The 20,671-nt window shown below is 38.7% G+C and overlaps 1 protein-coding gene across 1 annotated transcript in view; it reads right to left on the reverse strand.

Moving 5' to 3' along the window:
• The window catches only part of rusc2 (RUN and SH3 domain containing 2), a 329,699-nt gene that overhangs the window by 86,643 nt on the left and 222,385 nt on the right, over nucleotides 1-20,671 (reverse strand). Inside the window, exons 8-9 of the mRNA XM_051929450.1 lie at nucleotides 15,670-15,844; nucleotides 14,528-14,633 (exon numbers count right to left, since the gene is read on the reverse strand). Of these exons, the coding sequence (XP_051785410.1) occupies nucleotides 14,528-14,633; nucleotides 15,670-15,844 (281 nt within the window). The remainder of the gene's footprint in view (nucleotides 1-14,527; nucleotides 14,634-15,669; nucleotides 15,845-20,671) is intronic.

A 20,671-nucleotide genomic window follows, 5' to 3' on the forward strand; every position in this document is an offset into this window, starting at 1 on the left:
AGTCTGTATGACCATCAGCATCAAGTGACTCCGTGAGAACCCTAACTACAAAGAGGACTATTTCATTTATGTTAGGTAGAATGCCCAGAGGGGACTGGGCGGTCTCGTGGCCTGGAACCCCTACAGATTTTATTTTTTTCTCCAGCTTTCTGGAGTTTTTTTTTGTTTTTTCTGTCCACCCGGGCCATCGGACCTTACTCCTTTTCTATGTTAACTAATGTTGTCTTATTTTAATTTCTTATTTTGTCTTATTTTTCTTTTCTTCATTATGTAAAGCACTTTGAGCTACTTTTTGTATGAAAATGTGCTATATAAATAAATGTTGTTGTTGTTGTACAAGCGGCCGAAATGAGTTTTCTCCGCAGGGTGGCTGGACTTTCCCTTAGAGATAGGGTGAGGAGTTCAGTTATCCGGGAGAGACTCGGAGTAGAGTCGCTGCTCCTCCGCATTGACAGGAGTCAGTTGAGGTGGTTCGGGCATCTGGTTAGGATGCCCCCTGGACGCCTCGCTGGGGGGGTGTTCCGGGCATGCACCACTGGGAGAAGGCCACGGGGCAGACCCAGGACACGCTGCAGGGATTATATCTCTCGGTTGGCCCTGGAACGCCTCGGGGTTCTCCCAGAGGAGCTGGAGGAGGTGGCCGGGGAGAGGGAGGTCTGGGCTTCCCTGCTTAGGCTGCTGCCCCTGCGACCGGACCTCGGATAAGCGGTGGATAATAGATGGATGGAATTTTAAATCCCAAACGTAAAAAATAAAATATTAAATGTAGGCAAATATAGTCACAGTACTATTAATAATACAATAATAAAAATGGGTCAACAAATAAATTAAATGTCAAATTCATGAATATTACCTCAGCCACTTATGCATTGCGACGGAAGATTCCGTAAAATTGTCGAGTCACAACAGGTAACAATCTGCAACGCGATGAGACGCTACACTGCTGGTGATGCGTGTACATTCTTGTGTGATCCGGAAACTTCCAATTCAGCAAACCGAGAATCTTGAATGCGCTCGAAAGAACGAGAATAACGTCTGCTGATATAAAAACGTCGTGATCAGACAAGGGAGAGTAGAGTCGAATTGAATCGTACGACGTGCTTAACAACCACGAGTGATTTTAATAAGATAAATTGGTAGTGCATAGTGTGTGTAAATAAATTATGATAAAGACTTTTTACTTAAACGTGCGCATGTCAAGCGTGAAAGTTAATAATTATTACTCCTTAATTTTATTATGGATCGATGGTTAAAAACGGGTAGTTTTATCAACTCTGACAAAAAGCTGGACGAGCAATCAATTGCTTCTTCTTCTACTTCAGTCCATGATTTGGTACCAACACAGGGTGACGATACTGAAAGTTGTAGTGAGCTACCGTCTCTCCAGACTGAAAACAAGGAAATAATTGGTGAACATAGTAAGACAAAAGAGAAGAAACGAAAATATCACAGCGACTATTTACAAATGGGTTTTTATTTTATGGGGAATGAGTCAGAACCTAAACCGCTTTGTGTAATTTGTAATGAAGCCCTTGCCAACAGCAGTTTAAAACCATCACTTCTTCGTAGACACACTGAAACAAAACATCCAACATACAAGCATAAACCTGTAGTATATTGTAATGACTACACAGGGGGTTCGCCAATTTATTCCGGTTTTTTGAAGGGGTTCACAAGGAGAAAAAGGTTGAGAATCGCTGTTTTAGATCAAATGGTGTTTCTCTAGATGTTGTCCTTAATTAAATGTGTGAGTTAAAGGAGTGGATGGATGAGAACTACTTGTCTTTGAGCACAGATAAAACAGAATAGTTAATTATTGGAGGGAATGATGTTGATCACAACAATATTTTCTCATTATTTAACTCAGTTGGTATTACCATTATTTTCACCTAATCAGCCCACAATCTAGGCATTATATTTAACACTAGCATTTCATTTAAAGCACACATTACAAAACTGTACGAAATATGTTTTTCCATCTTAAAATGTTGGAAAATTAAGGCATTTCTAAATATGCAGGATACTGAGAAATTAATTCATGCATTTATTTCTAGTAGCATTGACTACTACAATGTGGTGTTCACTGGCTGTTCAAATTGTGCTATATACAGATTTCAGTTATTTAAAAATGTTATTGAAGAATTATTACAAAAACAGGAAAATATGAACACAATTCATGTCCTTACACTGCTCCCAATTAAGTTCAGGGTAGATTTCAAAATCCTTGGGGGACCAAAGCTGTGGAATGATCTACTTGTTACTATAGAACAGTCTAAAAGAGGAAAGGCCATTCAGTAGAACAAAGCTTGCCAGTCCTGTCTACTTCATTCTTCTAAAAAATCATCAAGTTTAGTTTTAAAAGTGGATAAAGTACTATTATCTACCACATTACTTGGTAGCTTATTTCAAGTTACTACGGCTCTCTGTGTAAAGAAAAACGAAAAGAAAAACGTTTGTGCAAAATTTACCCTTAACAATTTCTAAGTGTTCTTGATAAACCCATTTAAACTTGATATACTACACTAATTCCGTTCATAATTTTAACCATGTCAATCATGTCTCCTCTTACTCTTCTTTTCTTAAACTTCATTCATGTTTCTTCATAATTCATCCCCTGTAGCCCTAGAATCAGCCTAGTTGCTCTTCTCTGGAATTTTTCTACCACTGTTATGTCCTTTTTGTAGCCTGGAGACCAAACTTTTCAGACTACTCCAGATGAGGCCTCACCAGTGCATTATAAAGTTTTAGCATAACCTCCTTGCACTTGTACTCTACACTCTATATAACCTACCATTCTACTAACCTTCTAAATGGCTTCTGAACACTGCCTGGAAGTTGATAGTGTCGAGTCCAGTATGATTCCTAAACCCTGATAGTGTTGAGTTCACTATGACTCCTAAATCCTTCTCATATGGTGTACTTTTGATTTTCAGACCTCCCACTGTGTAATCAAATCTAATACTTTACTTCCTACATGTAATTATTTACATTTACTAACATTAAATTTCATCTGCCACAAATCTGTCCAAGCCTGTATGCTGTCCAAGTACCTTTGTAATGATTCCAGATTACCTGCCATTTCACCTATCCTGGTATCATCTGCAAACTTAACCAGTGTGTTACTTATATTCCTAACCGAATCATTTATATATATTAAAAACGTAGTGGCCCTAGCACTAACCCCTGTGGAACACCACTCTAAACCTCATCCAATTCTGATAAGGTTCCTCGCACCATCACCATCTGCTTCCTGCGTCTGAGCCAATTTTGTACTGTCACAGGAGGCTGGGGGACAGACCCAGCCGGGACGCCTGGAAGGACCGGGAGGTGGCGTATTCGTCCTCTGGGCCACAAGGGGGCAACCGCCCTGGATCGGGAGAAGACCACAAGAGAGCCTCATGAAACCAGGGAAACATTCACTTCCACCACACCCGGGAAGACGGAATATCCTTCCAGGGACGCCCAGAGTGCTGCAAGAGCAGCACTTCCGACACACCAGGAAGTGCTGCCAGAAGGATGTCATCAGGCACCTGGAGCACATCTGGGTGGAAATAAAAGGGGCCACCTCCCTACAATCGAGGAGCTAGAGTCGGAAGCTAGAACAGGACGAAGCTCCCGTGAAGAGAGGAAAGGCGGCCCACGGACAGGGAGAGAGGCCCATGTACAGGGTGGTTAGTGCAGGGAGCACTGTGTGCTGTGTGGGACTGTGTTTGATGAATAAACGTGTGCTTTTTATAAAGATGTGGCCTCAGTTTGATGGTGTCCAGGCATGTCTCACAGTACCAGCTTATCCCGGCCAATACCCCCACGCCGCTAGATGGAGTCCTCCCTGCAACGTGGAGGGGCCCCGAATTCCTGCAGGGCATCATGGACATTGGAGTTTTACTTCACAGCCCTGCTGGATACCGTGGGGGCCGCCAGGGGATGCTACAGGGAAGCACGGGATTTGTATTTTCCATATAGCCCGGAAGTACTACCTCGTCACGAGGACGGAAGAAATGAAGAGTTCATCTAACATGGAAGTGAAGGACAGAAGCACTTCCGGGTCAAGGACTATAAAACGGACTGTGAGAAACCCAGCAGACTTAGCCGATTTGGGAGGGAGTGGAACGGAGCTGCTGGGAGTGGAGGAATTGTTATTGATTAGTGTGGTTGTTATTATTGATTTATTATTGAGTATTGTGGAGGTGGAGGTGCTTGGTGCACAGTATTATTAGAATAAATTCATTTTTGGACTTTTACCTGGTGTCTCAACGTGTTGTCTGAGGGTTCAGGGGTCGACAGCGCCCCCTATCTGTCACACTATCTACAAACATCTCCCTGAAGTTCCACTTATTTTAGTTTGATGTCCAAACTTTCATGTGGCACCTTACCAAATGCTTTTTGAAAGTCAAGATAAATAATATCACATGCTCCAACAAAACTCCTGTTCTTGCTATGTGCTGCTCAATCTTATCCTTAATATTCATTCCATTAATTTTCTAGTGATTCACATTAAGCTTACTGGCCTATAGTTGCTTGCATCTGCCCCATCACCCTTTTTATATAATGGGATAATATTTGCCATTTTACAGTCCTTGGGAATTTCTCCAGTGCGCAATGATGTTTTATAAAGGGTACCTATATGTCTGCATTGTCAGGCCATGAAGGTGTCCATTCTCAGCATTTAAATCCAGTACTTCAGTTTACCATACCCTGAGTAGAGCTGCTGATTAGCTGTACATACTGCACCTCTATGGTTAGTCGTTAGTACTAAAATATAAGTAATAGGATATTAATAAACTGTTACAAATGCTTGCCTATTCTGTTTCTCTTCTGTGTAGTCACATGTGGCACTTGATATCACTACTCTACTGCCAAGTTGTTTGCCTGCATATGGAAAAGTAATCTCTGATAAAGGAGCACCGGAATCATCAGGTAGAAGGCTGCTTTCATCAAATTGGCTGGCCCTGCACTGACTCAGCTATGGAATGCCAGTAGGTGGGAGGTGGCTTGTTGGCCGATGTCTCCAAGACTCTGAACAAATCTGTATCTTCATATGTGATATTTGTATTTAGTGAGTGATATAATCTATTCTTGCATTTTGCCTTGTCCTTTGTGCTATTGTATATTATTCTTGAGGTGGCAATGATAGACTGGCCATTTAGTTCTATGAAGAGAATTACTTGTATTCTGTTTTGTGTATTATAATCTGCCCCATTTTTTTGACACCCACTGCATATCTAACCTACCGGAAAAGTGGTCTCTCTCTGAATTGGTTTTCCAAGATTTCTTCCATTTTTTCCCCTACAAAGGTTTTTTTTCTTGTCTTCTTAGGGAGTGAAGGCTAGGGGGCTGTCAAAAATTAGGGCCTGGTAAAGCGCATTGAAATAATTCTTGTGTGACTTTGGGCTATACAAGCAATAAACTGTTGATGTTGTTGCTGTTGAACACGCAGTGTATTTTTACAGGTTTGGGCATTAGGGATGGTAGTACAAATTAAATCTCAGACTTGTCAAAGCAAAGGAGAAAAGATGTCTGTATTTTCAGGCAATAAATGTGTTTGGTTATGTGGTTCACCTAAAGAGGTAGTGCATGTAGTGTTTAACACTAGAATTACCAGAGCCTACGAAAAAACTCGTAGATCCGTCCCACCTTAAATCACTTCACACTTCTCCATCAGCGTCTTTTGTCCTGTAAATGTGTCGATAAGCAGCAAACAGCAAGAGGTCTACTATCACATCCCCCACCGGCGCACAGTTTTCTCAGCTCAAATCTGTTTACCTGCGTGTCAGTAGCTTGGAGTTGTATAGAGTGAGAAGTTAAGCAAAATGACACCTTTTATAAATACTATATCATTATTTGGCATTTCATGTGTGTTCCGTGTCTACAACGATCTATGTAAACACATCGTTAAAACAAAAACGTTTTTCATGTTTTAGTAATAATTGACAAAATGTAGACATGAAGTGTATAATGTGTGAAGCCTGAATTCCAAATATCAAAGAAACACTTTCACAAAAGGTACAAATATAACAGAACAAATGCGCTTTTATTCAAAAAATATAACTGCAGAAAAAACAACCCGCGTTTACCTGCGACATTGACACACAAATGGAATGAGAGATTCGGTGGCGCAACGGTATCAGCTGCTGACTTATAATCAAAGCTTCGCAGGTTCGATCCTCGGCGAGTCCGTTTTGAAAACTGAGCTGCTCATATTCTTACTTTTTTAGAATAAAAACATACATTTGATTCCAGTCTGTAACAGCCGGTGATACTTGTAAAGGTTAGCTTTGTTTTTTTCTATTCTGTTATTCTCTCAGCCGCGTTCACGTTCCCAACTCCCTTGCGCTCCCCCTCCCACGCATTTGACACTGCTGTTTTCAAATAGATGCGCTATAACAGAGGTACACTCAACTCATGCCGACGATTCTACATCGGATCAAGAATGCACTTTTGCCATCGCTGCACTTTGTATATGTACATGGGAAGCTCTGCACTCGTGACTTTACGCTGTAGATCTGGCTCTTACATACAAAGGACGGTGCATGTGTCCAAAACATTAACATATGTTACTTACATAAAAGCCAGATCCGATGTAGAACCGTCGTCATGTAAGTAAATAACTCAAGGTAAATAACATTCGATTTCCCTATTTACCATTATTTATTTACTTACTTTCTACAGCGTTAAGTCACGAGTGCAGAGCTTCCCATGTACATATACAAAGTACAGCGATGGCAAAAGTACATTCTTGATCCAATGTAGAACCCTCGTCATGTAAGTAAATAACTCAAGGTAAATAGGTAAATAACATTAGCTCTGGCTTTTATGTAAGTAACATATAAATGTTAATGTTTTCGGCATATGCACCGTCATTTGTATGTAAGAGCCAGATCTACAGCACAAAGTCACAAGTGAACTGCAGAGCTTCCTCTGCTTGATCATCAAAGGCATGCTCACAAATTACACGTGTAATGTCATGAAAAATACCTGCTGACACTTTAGTACGCGAGCAATGGTACGAGAATGCAGTTAGACTTTTTTTGGGCACATACACCATGCTAGTGTTTAGATCTGGAAGGTGTAGCGTTGGCGAAATAAATAACATGCGAGCTATAGCGTGTCTTTATGTGATCCAAATAAATAACATGCGAGCTATAGCGCGTCTTTATGTGATCCAAATAAATAACATGCGAGCTATAGCGCGTCTTTATGTGATCCAAATAAATAACATGCGAGCTATAGCGCGTCTTTATGTGATCCAAATAAATAACATGCGAGCTACAGCGCGTCTTTATGTGATTCAAATAAATAACATTTGAGCTATAGCGTGTCTTTATGTGATCCAAATAAATAACATTTGAGCTATAGTGAGCTATAGCACGTCTTTTGTGATTCAAATAAATAACATTTGAGCTATTGCGCATCTTTATGTGATCCAAATAAATAACATTTGAGTTATAGTGAGCTATAGCGCGTCTTTATGTGATCCAAATAAATAACATTTGAGTTATAGCGCGTCTTTATGTGAAAACAGCAGTGTCGGAATCGGGGGGGTTGGGTGGAATTGTGAACGCGACAGAGAATGAAACTGAATAAAAAAAAAAAAAAAACAAAGCTAACCTTTACAAGTATCACACATTTACACCGGCTGTTACAGACTGACTGAGCGCATTCGTTCTGTTATATTTATACCTGTTGTGACAGTGTTTCTTTGATATTTGGACTTTAGGCTTCACACATTATAAACTTCATGTCTACATTTTGTCAATTATTACTAAAACATGAAAAACATTTCTGTTTTAACAATGTGTTTACATAGATCGTTGTTGACACGGAACACACACGAAATGCATGTGTTCCAAATAACGATATAGTATTTATAAAAGGTGTCATTTTGCTTGACTTCTCACTCTATACAACTCCAGGCAACTGACACGCAGGTAAACAGATTTGAGCTGAGAAAACTGCGGCAGTGGGGGATGTGATAGTAGGCTGCTTGCTGCTTATCAACACATTTACAGGACAAAAGACGCTGATGGAGAAGTGTGAAGCGATTTAAGGTGGGACAGATCTACGAGTTTTTCGGTAGGCTCTGGTAATTCTAGTGTTAATGCCATAATCCATATGTATGTTACTGTGGAAATTGTGTGTGGCCTATTCAACTTTGAGCGCTGGGATACATACAGTGCATCCAGAAAGTATTCACAGTGCATCACTTTTTCCACATTTTGTTATGTTACAGCCTTATTCCAAAATGGATTAAATTCATTTTTTTCCTCAGAATTCAGCACACAACACTCCATAATGACAATGTGAAAAAAGTTTACTTGAGGTTTCTGAAAATTTATTAAAAATAAAAAAACTGAGATATCCCATGTACAAAAGTATTCACAGCCTTTGCTCAATACTTTGTCAATGCACCTTTGGCAGCAATTACAGCCTCAAGTCTTGTTGAATATGATGCCACAAGCTTGGCACACCTATCCTTGGCCAGTTTCGCCCATTCCTCTTTGCAGCACCTCTCAAGCTCCATCAGGTTGGATGGGAAGCGTCAGTGCACAGTCATTTTAAGATCTCTCCAGAGATGTTCAATCGGATTCAAGTCTGGGCTCTGGCTGGGCCACTCAAGGACATTCACAGAGTTGTCCTGAAGCCACTCCTTTGATATCTTGGCTGTGTGCTTAGGGTCGTTGTCCTGCTGAAAGATGAACCATCGCCCCAGTCTGAGGTCAAGAGCGCTCTGGAGCAGGTTTTCATCCAGGATGTCTCTGTACATTGCTGCAGTCATCTTTCCCTTTATCCTGACTAGTCTCCCAGTTCCTGCCGCTGAAAAAACATCCCCACAGCATGATGCTGCCACCACCATGCTTCACTGTAGGGATGGTATTGGCCTGGTGATGAGCGGTGCCTGGTTTCCTCCAAATGTGACGCCTGGCATTCACACCAAAGAGTTCAATCTTTGTCTCATCAGACCAGAGAATTTTCTTTCTCATGGTCTGAGAGTCCTTCAGGTGCCTTTTGGCAAACTCCAGGCGGGCTGCCATGTGCCTTTTACTAAGGAGTGGCTTGCGTCTGGCCACTCTACCATACAGGCCTGATTGGTGGATTGCTGCAGAGATGGTTGTCCTTCTGGAAGGTACTCCTCTCTCCACAGAGGACCTCTGGAGCTCTGACAGAGTGACCATCGGGTTCTTGGTCACCCTCCCTGAATAAAGCCCTTCTCCCCCGATCGCTCAGTTTAGATGGCCGGCCAGCTCTAGGAAGAGTCCTGGTGGTTTTGAACTTCTTCCACTTATGGATGATGGAGGCCACTGTGCTCATTGGGACCTTCAAAGCAGCAGAAATTTTTCTGTAACCTTCCCCAGATTTGTGCCTTGAGACAATCCTGTCTCGAAGGTCTACAGACAATTCCTTTGACTTCATGCTTGGTTTGTGCTCTGACATGAACTGTCAACTGTGGGACCTTATATAGACAGGTGTGTGCCTTTCCAAATCATGTCCAATCAACTGAATTTACCACAGGTGGACTCCAATTAAGCTGCAGAAACATCTCAAGGATGATCAGGGGAAACAGGATGCCCCTGAGCTCAATTTTGAGCTTCATGGCAAAGGCTGTGAATACTTATGTACATGTGCTTTCTCAATTTTTTTATTTTTAATACATTTGCAAAAATCTCAAGTAAACTTTTTTCACGTTTTCATTATGGGGTGTTGTGTGTAGAATTCTGAGGAAAAAAATTAATTTAATCCATTTTGGAATAAGGCTGTAATATAACAAAATGTGGAAAAAGTGATGCGCTGTGAATACTTTCCGGATGCACTGTAGTTTTGAGCACTGCAATACCTTTAATATCTGGTCACAGAGTGTGGAGGGTGAGTCTTGCCTGAGTTTTGAGAGGCAGGACAATGCAACAGTTGATTGAATGAGGTTCTCTTCTTGGAGTGTCAACTGCTGTGACACTTTAACATTTGACTGAGAAGCTATCCTGGCTGGAGCCACGATCATGTGGTGAAAATTAAATTAGTAAATTCTGGAAGCTGCATGATGTCCATCTGTGTTTGTAGTTTTTCTTTTTTTTCAACATGACTTGTATTTGTAAAGGCTTTGGCTAAAGGGTTGTTTGTATTAATGAAATCCTGCACTTCTGTAAAGAAATAAGGAGAGATGTGTGCATTTTCAGGCTATAAAAGTGTTTACTTATGGGCATCATCGGAACAGGTAAATACACAATAAGTTATTAGGTTGCCAATTTTCTGTGTGTGGAGTTTGTTTTTGTTTTCATCCCCAACTCATCTAATCATATACTGTATGTACTTCGTGGATGTAAAACATATGGAGCTATCGATACTTTGAAAGATTTGTAAAGATTGTATTTTTGTACTTCTTGTGCAAGGTGAGAATGAGCTTTCGATTTGGTATGTGCAGTAGCATCTCACAGTATTATGTGGCTGACACTGAGCTAAGGTTGAGAATTGTATTGTTTTCATGGTCAAACAGTATGTATGACATATTTTAGCAAGTGGAGTGTAAGTTTGTGCAGGTAGCAGTTTTTCGCACCTGTATTCTGTGTCCTGCAGTCAATGAGCATGTCAGTGGTGTGTAGAATGTGCTTGACAGCTTAAGATTATAGACAGATGCAGCCTTTAATAATGGCCATTATGTCTTCTGCCTGCAGTATTTCACGTATGAGATATTGCGTTACATGCTTGGATAGCAAAAATGACTAGCAGGTGATGCTCATAATGCATCATCTGTCTGTGATATAATCATTTAATTTCTTTACTGTACATGTTTAAAGGCATTATTCAAAAGTCTTCAGAAGCCATTAAGAAGGCTAACATAATGTTCGATTATATAGCAAATGTGTAGAGTACAAGTCTAAGGAGGTTATTCTCAAGCCTTATAATGTATTGAATAGATCTCATCTAGAGTACTAAGTTCAGTTTATGGTTTCCAGGCTACACAAAGACATAGAAGCACTAGAAAAAGTCCAGAGAAGAGTAACTAGGTTGATTCCAGGAATCCAGGACTTGTAGGGGATGAGTTATGAGGAAAGATTAACGGAGCTAAGCCTTTTCAGTTTAAGCAAAAGAAGTTTAAGTGGAGACATGATTGATGTGTTTAAAATTATGAAGGGCATTATTAGTACAGTGGATTGAAACTGTTAGTTTAAAATGAGTTCATTAAGAACACAGGGGCACAGTTGAAAATATGTTAAGGGTAAATTTCGCAAAAACATTAGGATGTTTTTCTTTACATAGATAACCATAGATATTTGGAATAAGTTACCAAGTAGTGTGGTAGACATTAGGGACTTTCAAAGCTAGACTTGATGCTATTTTGGTAGAATTAAGTGGATAGGACTGGCAAATTGAATGGCCTGTTCTAATGTTATGTTCCTGTGTAGGATTTCTGGCCTCTCTCTTTTCTCTCTAGGTGGGAAACTAATATGGGAACATCTTGGAGGAGAGTCATTACTTTTATAGATACTTTAAGGTATTAAATCTGGTAATTTTATCATTTGCCCAAGATGCCTACTGGGCATCTCCCATTGGGGCTGTACCAGGCAAACTCCATTGGGAGAAAACCTGGGATACACTAAAGGGATTATACCATTGTGCTTATGTGAAGCATCTTGAAATTTCAAATGTTTCTTTGGAAAATATGGGTGAAAATAAGCTGGCAGAGTCTGTCCAGCTTGGCATGTTGACATCATGACACTCAAGAGTAAAGAGAAACTGAAATTGAAGTGAGCTGATAATAAGCTGTTGGGAAATGATGATTACTGCTGTCATTTGTACTGATGATTTTTGTATAACCAGCAACAAATCAAATTCAATGAAACCTGCCTTGCTATGGCAATAAATTCAAGTAAGTACAATAGTGGGTCAATGATGACATCTTGGCATAAGTTTTATCCATCCATCCATTATCCAACCCGTTATATCCTAACTACAGGGTCACGGGGGTCTGCTGGAGCCAATCCCAGCCAACACAGGGCGCAAGGCAGGAAACAAACCCAGGCAGGGTGCCAGCCCACCGCAGGGCATAAGTTTTATTTATAAACAAAAATTCTGCAAACAACATGTGATTCATAACTTTCCACTTAAAGGGCTTGAACTTAGACTTGATATATGCACTTACACTTTAGGTTTATTTTTTACAATAGTTTATCCTTTAGTTTTCATTTTACTTTTTTTTGAAACCTACATTTATTTACCAGGTACGTAATCCAGGAAATGTAACACAAATAGAACTCTCCTTCATTCACAGAATAATGTTAAGGTGTGTTTATTTCACATAGTAAAGCATATTTATTTTCTCGTAGTTTCTTTTCTCATAGTTATATATATATATATATATATATATATATATATATATATATATATACTGTATATATATATATATACTGTATATATATATATATATATATACTGTATATATATATATATATATATATATATATATATATACTGTATATATATATATATATATATATATATATATATATATATATATATATATATATATATATATATATTGCTGTGGGTTGGCGCCCAGCCCGGGATTGGTTCTCTGCCTTGCGCCCTGTGTTGGCTGGGATTAGCTCCAGCAGACCCCTGTGACCCTGTGTTCGGATTCAGTGGGTTGGAAAATGGATGGATATATATATATATATATATTTATTAACATGAGAGTTTAGTGACATGCATTAAGTCATAATTATCTGATGGAAGCTGTTGCTAAAGACTGCTCTATGATTTCTGAGAATAATAAAAATGGCATATTGTGATGTTCCAAGTGTTGCTTTCTGGCTTACAGCCAAAGTTACTGGAATAAGCTCCTCTACCTATAACTCTTAAATTGTATTAAGCAAGCAAGAAAATATGTGAATGTCTGGAAAGTTATCACAAGGAGGTGAAAAGCATGAACATTCTTTTTAATTATTTCATACTTCATTATTTCCTAACATTTTTTATATTTGTAGAAATATCTGGTATGTGTGTACGTGCCCTGCAGTGGGCTGGCACCCTGCCTGGGGTTTGTTTCCTGCCTTGCGCCCTGTGTTGGCTGGGATTGGCTCCAGCAGACCCCCGTGACCCTGTAGCTAGGATATAGTGGGTTGGATAATGGATGGATGGAAATATCTGTACAATTTCAAATTCCTATGCAGAATCCTAAGGGTTCAATAGAGAAAACGCTTGATGCTATTTGGGAGTTAAGGTTAAGCATACATGTTACACATTTTATATACTCTTTATTTAAAGAAAAAATGTTGGACAACACCCCTCCAAATTCTGATCAAGCCGAAATCGGTCAGGGACATCATTATTGGAATATGAAAAAAAGAATCTGAATTTGCAACAAAACTTTTTTTTAATTTGCTTAACACTGGAATCCCTGAAGCCTATGAAAAAAGTAGTAATCCCGGCCACCTTAAATACCTTCACACCTGTCCATTAGCGACTTTTGTTTTGTAAATGTGTCGATCAGCACAAGCAGCAAGTAGCCTGCTATCCCCCCCCCAAGAAATGTCCAGTCACCTATAAGAACAACACAGCTGCACCAGGCATAAAGGCAAATGATGGCACCCTTTGAATGCAGCAACAGGTTGGCCATTATCTTGCCAGTCAATTTGCCAAAACAGCAGGGCTTACACAGCTCACCATGGTATTGTGCAATGTTCTGTTTGTGATTATGTTTTGTGATGGTCTTTATATGAAAAACTGCTATATGTTACTTATATAAAAGCCACATTGAATGTTTTTTACAGCTTAAAGACAAAGTAGACAGGCACACAGGAAGCTCTGAAGTCTACTTTGACTTTACGCTGTAGGACAAGAAGTACTTATTCAAGGTAAATAACATTTGATGTTATAAAGCTATAAAAGAGACATAGGATCACTAGAAAAAAGCCCACTGAAAAGCGAATAGGCTGATTCCAGGACTGCAGGGAATAAGTCGTAAAGAAAGACTAAAGGAGTTGAAACTTTTTAGTTTAAGCAAGTTTAGGAAGTCACATGACTGAAGTGTTGAAATTATGAAAGGAATTAGTGCAGTAGATTGACACTGATGCTTTAAAATAAGTTCAAGAAGAACATGGGAACACAGCTGAAAACTTGTTAAGGGTAAATTTCACATAAACGTTAGTAAGTTTTTCCTCACACAGGGAACTATAGGCATATGAAATAAATTGCGTAGTGTGGTGGATAGTAGGACTATAGGGACATTTAAAACTTAAAATTAAAACTAGAATCATAGTATAGATTATGTTTAACTATGATCAAAGTCCCAGTAAAAAGTGTGGATATCTTAGTGTACTTCTTCCAATGTCTTTCCAAAACCTACAGATGACTGGTATAGTATTTGGAAACACTTTGACAAAAGATAAAAAAGTCACTACCAAAATTTAATTTACTACAATTTGTTAAATGTACAGAAAATGTAAATATCAGCACTGCTATTGCACTTTTATTGACAAACACATCAAGCACACATTAAAGAAAAAAACAAAATAATAATAAAAACAAAACTTACTTCAGAAGACCAAAGATAAAGGCATTAAAGCGCATGGTGTGACTGGTCAGTTCTGAGTACTGGCTGATCTTACCATACAGACTATACAGAAGTTTGGTAGAGGGACCTGTCAAAGGAAATGATTAATATACCAGATTAAAAATGGTACTAGGTAATATAAAAGACTGACAATAAAGCAATACCTATCCTTATATAGAACCAAATACATATAGGAGTATAGATATAAACCAGAGAAACATGTAAATGATTAAAAACTTGCCAAGAGCAACTCTCAATAAAAGAAACAATATAATACTGGACATAAAATGCATGGGCTTAAACTGTTTCATGCCAGTGTCAATTTTACAAGTTTACCATAGAAAATACAAATTTTGCTTATAATTACAGAATGAAAGCTCACAGCTAGAAAATAAATAACAGAGACAGATTTGAATTCAACAAATGGCCCCTGCATGGTCAAATTTAACTTTTGCACATCTTAAAGTATATCAGCTTTTTTCTTTCAATGTTGAAATGCCTTTTGCAAACTCCATTTTTTTACTACCTTTGGTTGTGAAAAAACAACAACATGCTTGGAGTCATTTTTTTATATTTTTACATATTTATTTTATCTATACATATGTATGGATACTATTTTTACATAAAAAATTAACTGTTACTTGCCTCCCTTCTTGAGATAACCACTCCAAAAGCATTCATGTTTTTGTAAAAAGTGAAGAAAACAGCTCATACCTCAAAATGTTTTTTAAATAAACAAAAAATATTTCTGAGTTCTGGAATGTAGGTGTATTTTATATGCCAAATTCAATCAAAATGTTGATGCAGAAGCTTTTATGAAAATTTGCTGAAATAAAATGTTATAACTGAGCAGTTAACAGTAAACATCTGTCATTGCAGATATAATGACAATAATCACCTAAAATGTAACATATTAGAATTTTTTATGATGTATTTGTTTATTTACAGTATAAACAAAAAATAAATTGCTAAAATGTAACTGGGAAATGTCAAGTTAGTTACTTGTTTCATGTAAAATGATAAATATTTTTTATTTATCTCATTTTCATCTACTCTTTAAAAACCCAAGAGAAAGCAAATCTGCCATTATTCAATTTTCTGCATTGCAAAAAAAAGATTGGTACCAAGCTGTGCAGAAGCTTCCACAACACTCCAGGGAACATTACGTCGCTGACCAATAATCACATCAAGGATGAAAGGCTTCAAACCATCGCTAAGCACAGCATGGATGGCTGGACATAGGTATTTCAATATAAGGTGACCCACATTAGGACTCACAGAGCTGTTTCCAAGTTTGGCCTGCAAAATACAAAGAAAATACCTTAGGAACTCCAAAAAGACTCCTTTATATTACACAACTCTTCTAGTGATTTTTAGTCACAGATTTAATATACATTATCGTAGTACACTGCAGATAGTTGTGGTATAATAATAATAATAATTCATTACATTCATATATGTTCAGTGACCTTCAGTTATACAGTCTAACATTCCGAGTGTTTCGGTAAAATTTAATCTGCAGCTAGCCCTAAAAAGATCAAACAGGTCTGATTTTATCCTATAGGGTCAGAATCTTTGTGTGCAAGACTTGAAAACAACTGAGCTCTCAACCAGAAGTACTATGTATATAATGCAGCTATGAGGAATAAATACAGGTAAAATTCCATTACAACGAACTCCCAGGGACCTAAAAAATATTTTGTTGTAACGAAAATTTTGTTGTAATGAGATTCTGTATTTGTTGCTATAGTGCTTTCTTTAACTTGCACTCAGGCGTTTGCAATCATTTCAATAGCTTCTTTTACGTTAATTTTAATCTCCTCCTGCCTACAAGTTATAAGTGCGATAATACACTTTCAGGGTATGAATGATGCCCAAATCCAATGGCTGAAGCGCTGCCGTGCAATTGGGTGGGAGGAATTCAACTGGAACATTATCTAAATGTGGCAGCATGTTGTGGGCAGCACAGTTATCAATCAGAAGCTGAATCATCCTTTTTTTTTCTTCATATTGTGAGGTTTCTGAACTCTTTTGAGACCCCCCCACTCCTCACCCAAAGGGAACGACACACTGAAGTGCGTCCTGAAGCGCGATTGCCGCATCTGTGGAAGATTGTTTGTCCGTTGCCGGGCAGGGTAACAACAGGCTCAAAGCACTGCAGTGAAGCGACACAGAAGCAAATCATAAAAGATCGGGGTCGCGCTATAAGTCCCTGTCTTGCACCCCAAAACATGAGGCTGAGTCTCAGTACTTTAGCAAAACCAGCTCTATTCAGCTTGAAACAGGAACGGCACACTTATTTATTGTAGCATGATCTGCCACTCTGCTATACAAAGACACAACAGATCAGTGATCAAGTTACCTGCATATCACCCATCGATATCTTTTCTGTTTGCTTTGGCTGAGAGACTCAGCACAGCTTTGAGCCGGCTGTTGACCCAGCAACTGATAAACAGTCTTCCATAGACGCAGAGTTTGGACTTCGGGACGCTCTTCGGCGTGTCGTCTAGTTGGGGGAGGTCCCAAGAGAGTTTACAAACCTGACATTTTCTTGAATGAGTACCGCATTAATAGGAATGTTTCTTGAACGCGCATCACTGAACCACATAAAACTGCTTTTTCGACATCTTCAAATGCAGCAGTTCACATACGTTTGCAACCCGATATTTTCTTCTTTTTTTGCTCGGTCTTTCAAGAAAGTTGACAGCGTCGATAGCGAAATTCCAAAATTCACTGGCAACGTCTTTTTTCTTTTTGCCGCAATCGAGAGCTGCAAAAAATGTAAAGTTTTTTTTCTAATATGAACTGTTATCGTTTTTTCGTGTCTGCCGTTTCTATAGGAGGGTGACAATGAGTTAAATTCCAATGGATGTTTTTCAAATGTTGACGAGCAATAAGTAAAAGGTATCACTGAAATCCGCAGGAAACAAAAAAAGGCAAAAAAAAAAAAAAAACTACGAGGAAAGTTCAAAGAAAGAAAAAAAACTTTCAGTGTTTCTGTTTGGGGGGTTGTTGTGCACAACTGAGTAGCGGCCACAGAACTAACTGCTCTATGGATGATTCATTCCAGCATTTCACGGTCTTTAGGGCACTTTGTTGTAATGAAAGTATCTGCTGAATGTACTTTGTAGTAACGAGATTTCTATAGGCTCGCGTCATATGGGGAAGCTGTCGGGACCATAAAACACTTCGTTGTAATGAAAATTTCGTTGTAAAGATATTCGTTGTAACGGAATTTTACCTGTAATGCAAGTGTTTTGAATGTCACAAAATGAAGACAGGCTCGTCTGTTTGATGCCTCATGTTATACATCCTATGACAGAATGGAAAATAAAATGAACTGAGCCTTACTGCAGCTAATCTCGCTATACATGGAAAACATTTGTAAAACACCAGCTTTGTCAGACAGCTCATTATTGGCTGTCAGAAAAGGGCAAACTTGTGCTACTTTGGAAATCTGAAATTGTGCTGGCAAGTAGTTATGGATCCATTTAATTTGTCATTCCTTTGATTTCTAGCTGTATAATCTGACATGCTCAGATCAACACCCACAGTCACCAAGTCTGATATCCCCTCCAAGCAGAAGTTGTGTAATGTGCCACTGGGTTTTGTGACCAGATCTACTAAGATTTATAGTAAGACCTAGAAAGTGCGAGACTCCATTTGTAAATATGAGTTTGTGAGTAAATGTGTCATGCTTCCTACCTTGTGCTAATGCTGCAAGAAATTGGGAAAAGGTTAAAAAAATGAATGACTTCTATTAAACAGACCATTGATATTCCTATATTATTCTAAGCAAACTTTTACTGAATAAATCTATTGATCAAGCAGCCAATTTTTATTTCACAAAAAGGAATTAACTATAAATATTGCTGAACTCTGGTTTTAAACTTGTTTTTAATAGTCACCTTCATAAAAGAAAACATGAAACTTTTTATCTAACTTGCAGCCAAAGAGACACGAACAAATCATGCACAGAGGAAACCGATCAAAATATATATGTCTACATAATACAATCATTAACATTATTCAATTTATCAACAAATATGTTAAATTAGAGTACTTAAAGTTGAACAAAAAATAGCCCTCTGATACAGGAAACAGGTTTATCTACAAATAAGTACATTTTATGTAAGATAATATGCAGATAGTCATGTATTCTTCTGTCTGATGTGTAAGCACATTGGTGGTTACCTTGAAAGACCTTTGTCTGTGTTACAAGGATGTTCTTCACCCAGTGTATAGAGCATTCCATTATAATGGAAACAAGTTCCATTTGCTTCTTAGCCTACATCCAGAATGTTAAGTTTTTGTTTAAAAACATTGACATTATTCTCCATTTTCACCTTTTGTCCACACTACCAAGGCATTCCCAGAACCATTTACAGTACTTTTGAAAAATGCTCACTCAGCAACCCAGTGTGGATGGGTGAAAACGAAGAGTTTTGAAAATGCAGACCCTAATTGTGATCTAATTGATTTGCCCTTATTATTTCATATTTAGCCCCTCACTGATTGAATCCTGCTCAGTATAATGTCTCATTCCTCGATTAGTCACACTTCATGAAAGAAAGCTATACAGTAATCCCTCCTCCATCGCGGGGGTTGCGTTCCAGAGCCACCCGCGAAATAAGAAAATCCGCGAAGTAGAAACCATATGTTTATATGGTTATTTTTATATTGTCATGCTTGGGTCACAGATTTGCGCAGAAACACAGGAGGTTGTAGAGAGACAGGAACATTATTCAAACACTGCAGACAAACATTTGTCTCTTTTTCAAAAGTTTAAACTGTGCTCCATGACAAGACAGAGATGACAGTTCTGTCTCACAATTAAAAGAATGCAAACATATCTTCTCTTCAAAGGAGTGCGCGTCAGGAGCAGAGCATGTCAGAAACAGACAAAATCAATAGGGCTGTTTGGCTTTTAAGTATGCGAAGCACCGCCGGTACAAAGCTGTTGAAGGCGGCAGCTCACACCCCCTCCGTCAGGAGCAGGGAGAGAGAGAGAGAGAGAGAGAGAGAGAGAGAGAGAGAGAGAGAGAGAGAGAGAGAGAGAGAGAGAGAGAGAGAGAGAAACAAAGTCAAAAATCAATATGTGCCCTTTGAGCTTTTAAGTATGCGAAGCACCATGCAGCATACTTAAAAGCTGCACACAGAAGGTAGCAACGTGAAGATAATCTTTCAGCATTTTTAGACAAGCGTCCGTATCGTCTAGGTGTGTGAACAGCCCCCCTGCTCACACCCCCTACGTCAGGATCACAGAAAGTCAGCGCAAGAGAGAGAAAGAAAAGTAAGTTGGGTAGCTTCTCAGCCATCTGCCAATAGCGTCCCTTGTATGAAATCAACTGGGTAAACCAACTGAGGAAGCATGTACCAGAAATTAAAAGACCCATTGTCCTCAGAAATCAGCGAACCAGCAAAAAATCTGCGATATATATTTAAATATGCTTACATATAAAATCCGCGATAGAGTGAAGCCGCGAAAGGCGAAGCGCGATATAGCGAGGGATCACTGTATTGCTTTTTTGGAGTTGCTTTCCATGGTACTTGTGTTGCTTACCAGTATGCATCTAAATTTAGTTTCATACAGTTTACATGCTGTATAAATGCGCAACAGACAAATAATTTAGTCTACCACTTAGAAAACCACTCTTTGCTTAGCATCCATCTCTGTGACCATTTTCAAACCATTGTATACCTGACATGGATTATTATTAATGGACAACCTAATGATTTTTTTTTCTCCAGAAGTCATTATACTTTGTTTAATGAATTTGTTTATCCTTAGAAGCCTTTATTTTCTCCTTGCCTTGCATGTTGTTTTTCTAATACAACTAGGTTTTTACTGCAAGAAACCTTCTATTTATGAGTAAACAATAAAATGTAATTCAATTATTGAGGTGCTTAAGAGGGAAACAAAACCAAATGACTGTCTCTGGCAAAGTATCCAGTCAGTAAAAGCCAGCCCATTTTGCTAGACTCAAATAATATCAATCTGTGCTGTAATTTATCCTTTCTTTCTGCTCCTCAACCCATTACAAGTGCTTGCCATCATTGTTTGTCCATTAATTTACTGTTGCACCTCCGTACTGTATGCCCATTCCAATACATCCCTCACTGATC

Source organism: Erpetoichthys calabaricus, chromosome 7, assembly GCF_900747795.2.
Source record: "Erpetoichthys calabaricus chromosome 7, fErpCal1.3, whole genome shotgun sequence".
Lineage (NCBI taxonomy): Eukaryota > Metazoa > Chordata > Cladistia > Polypteriformes > Polypteridae > Erpetoichthys > Erpetoichthys calabaricus.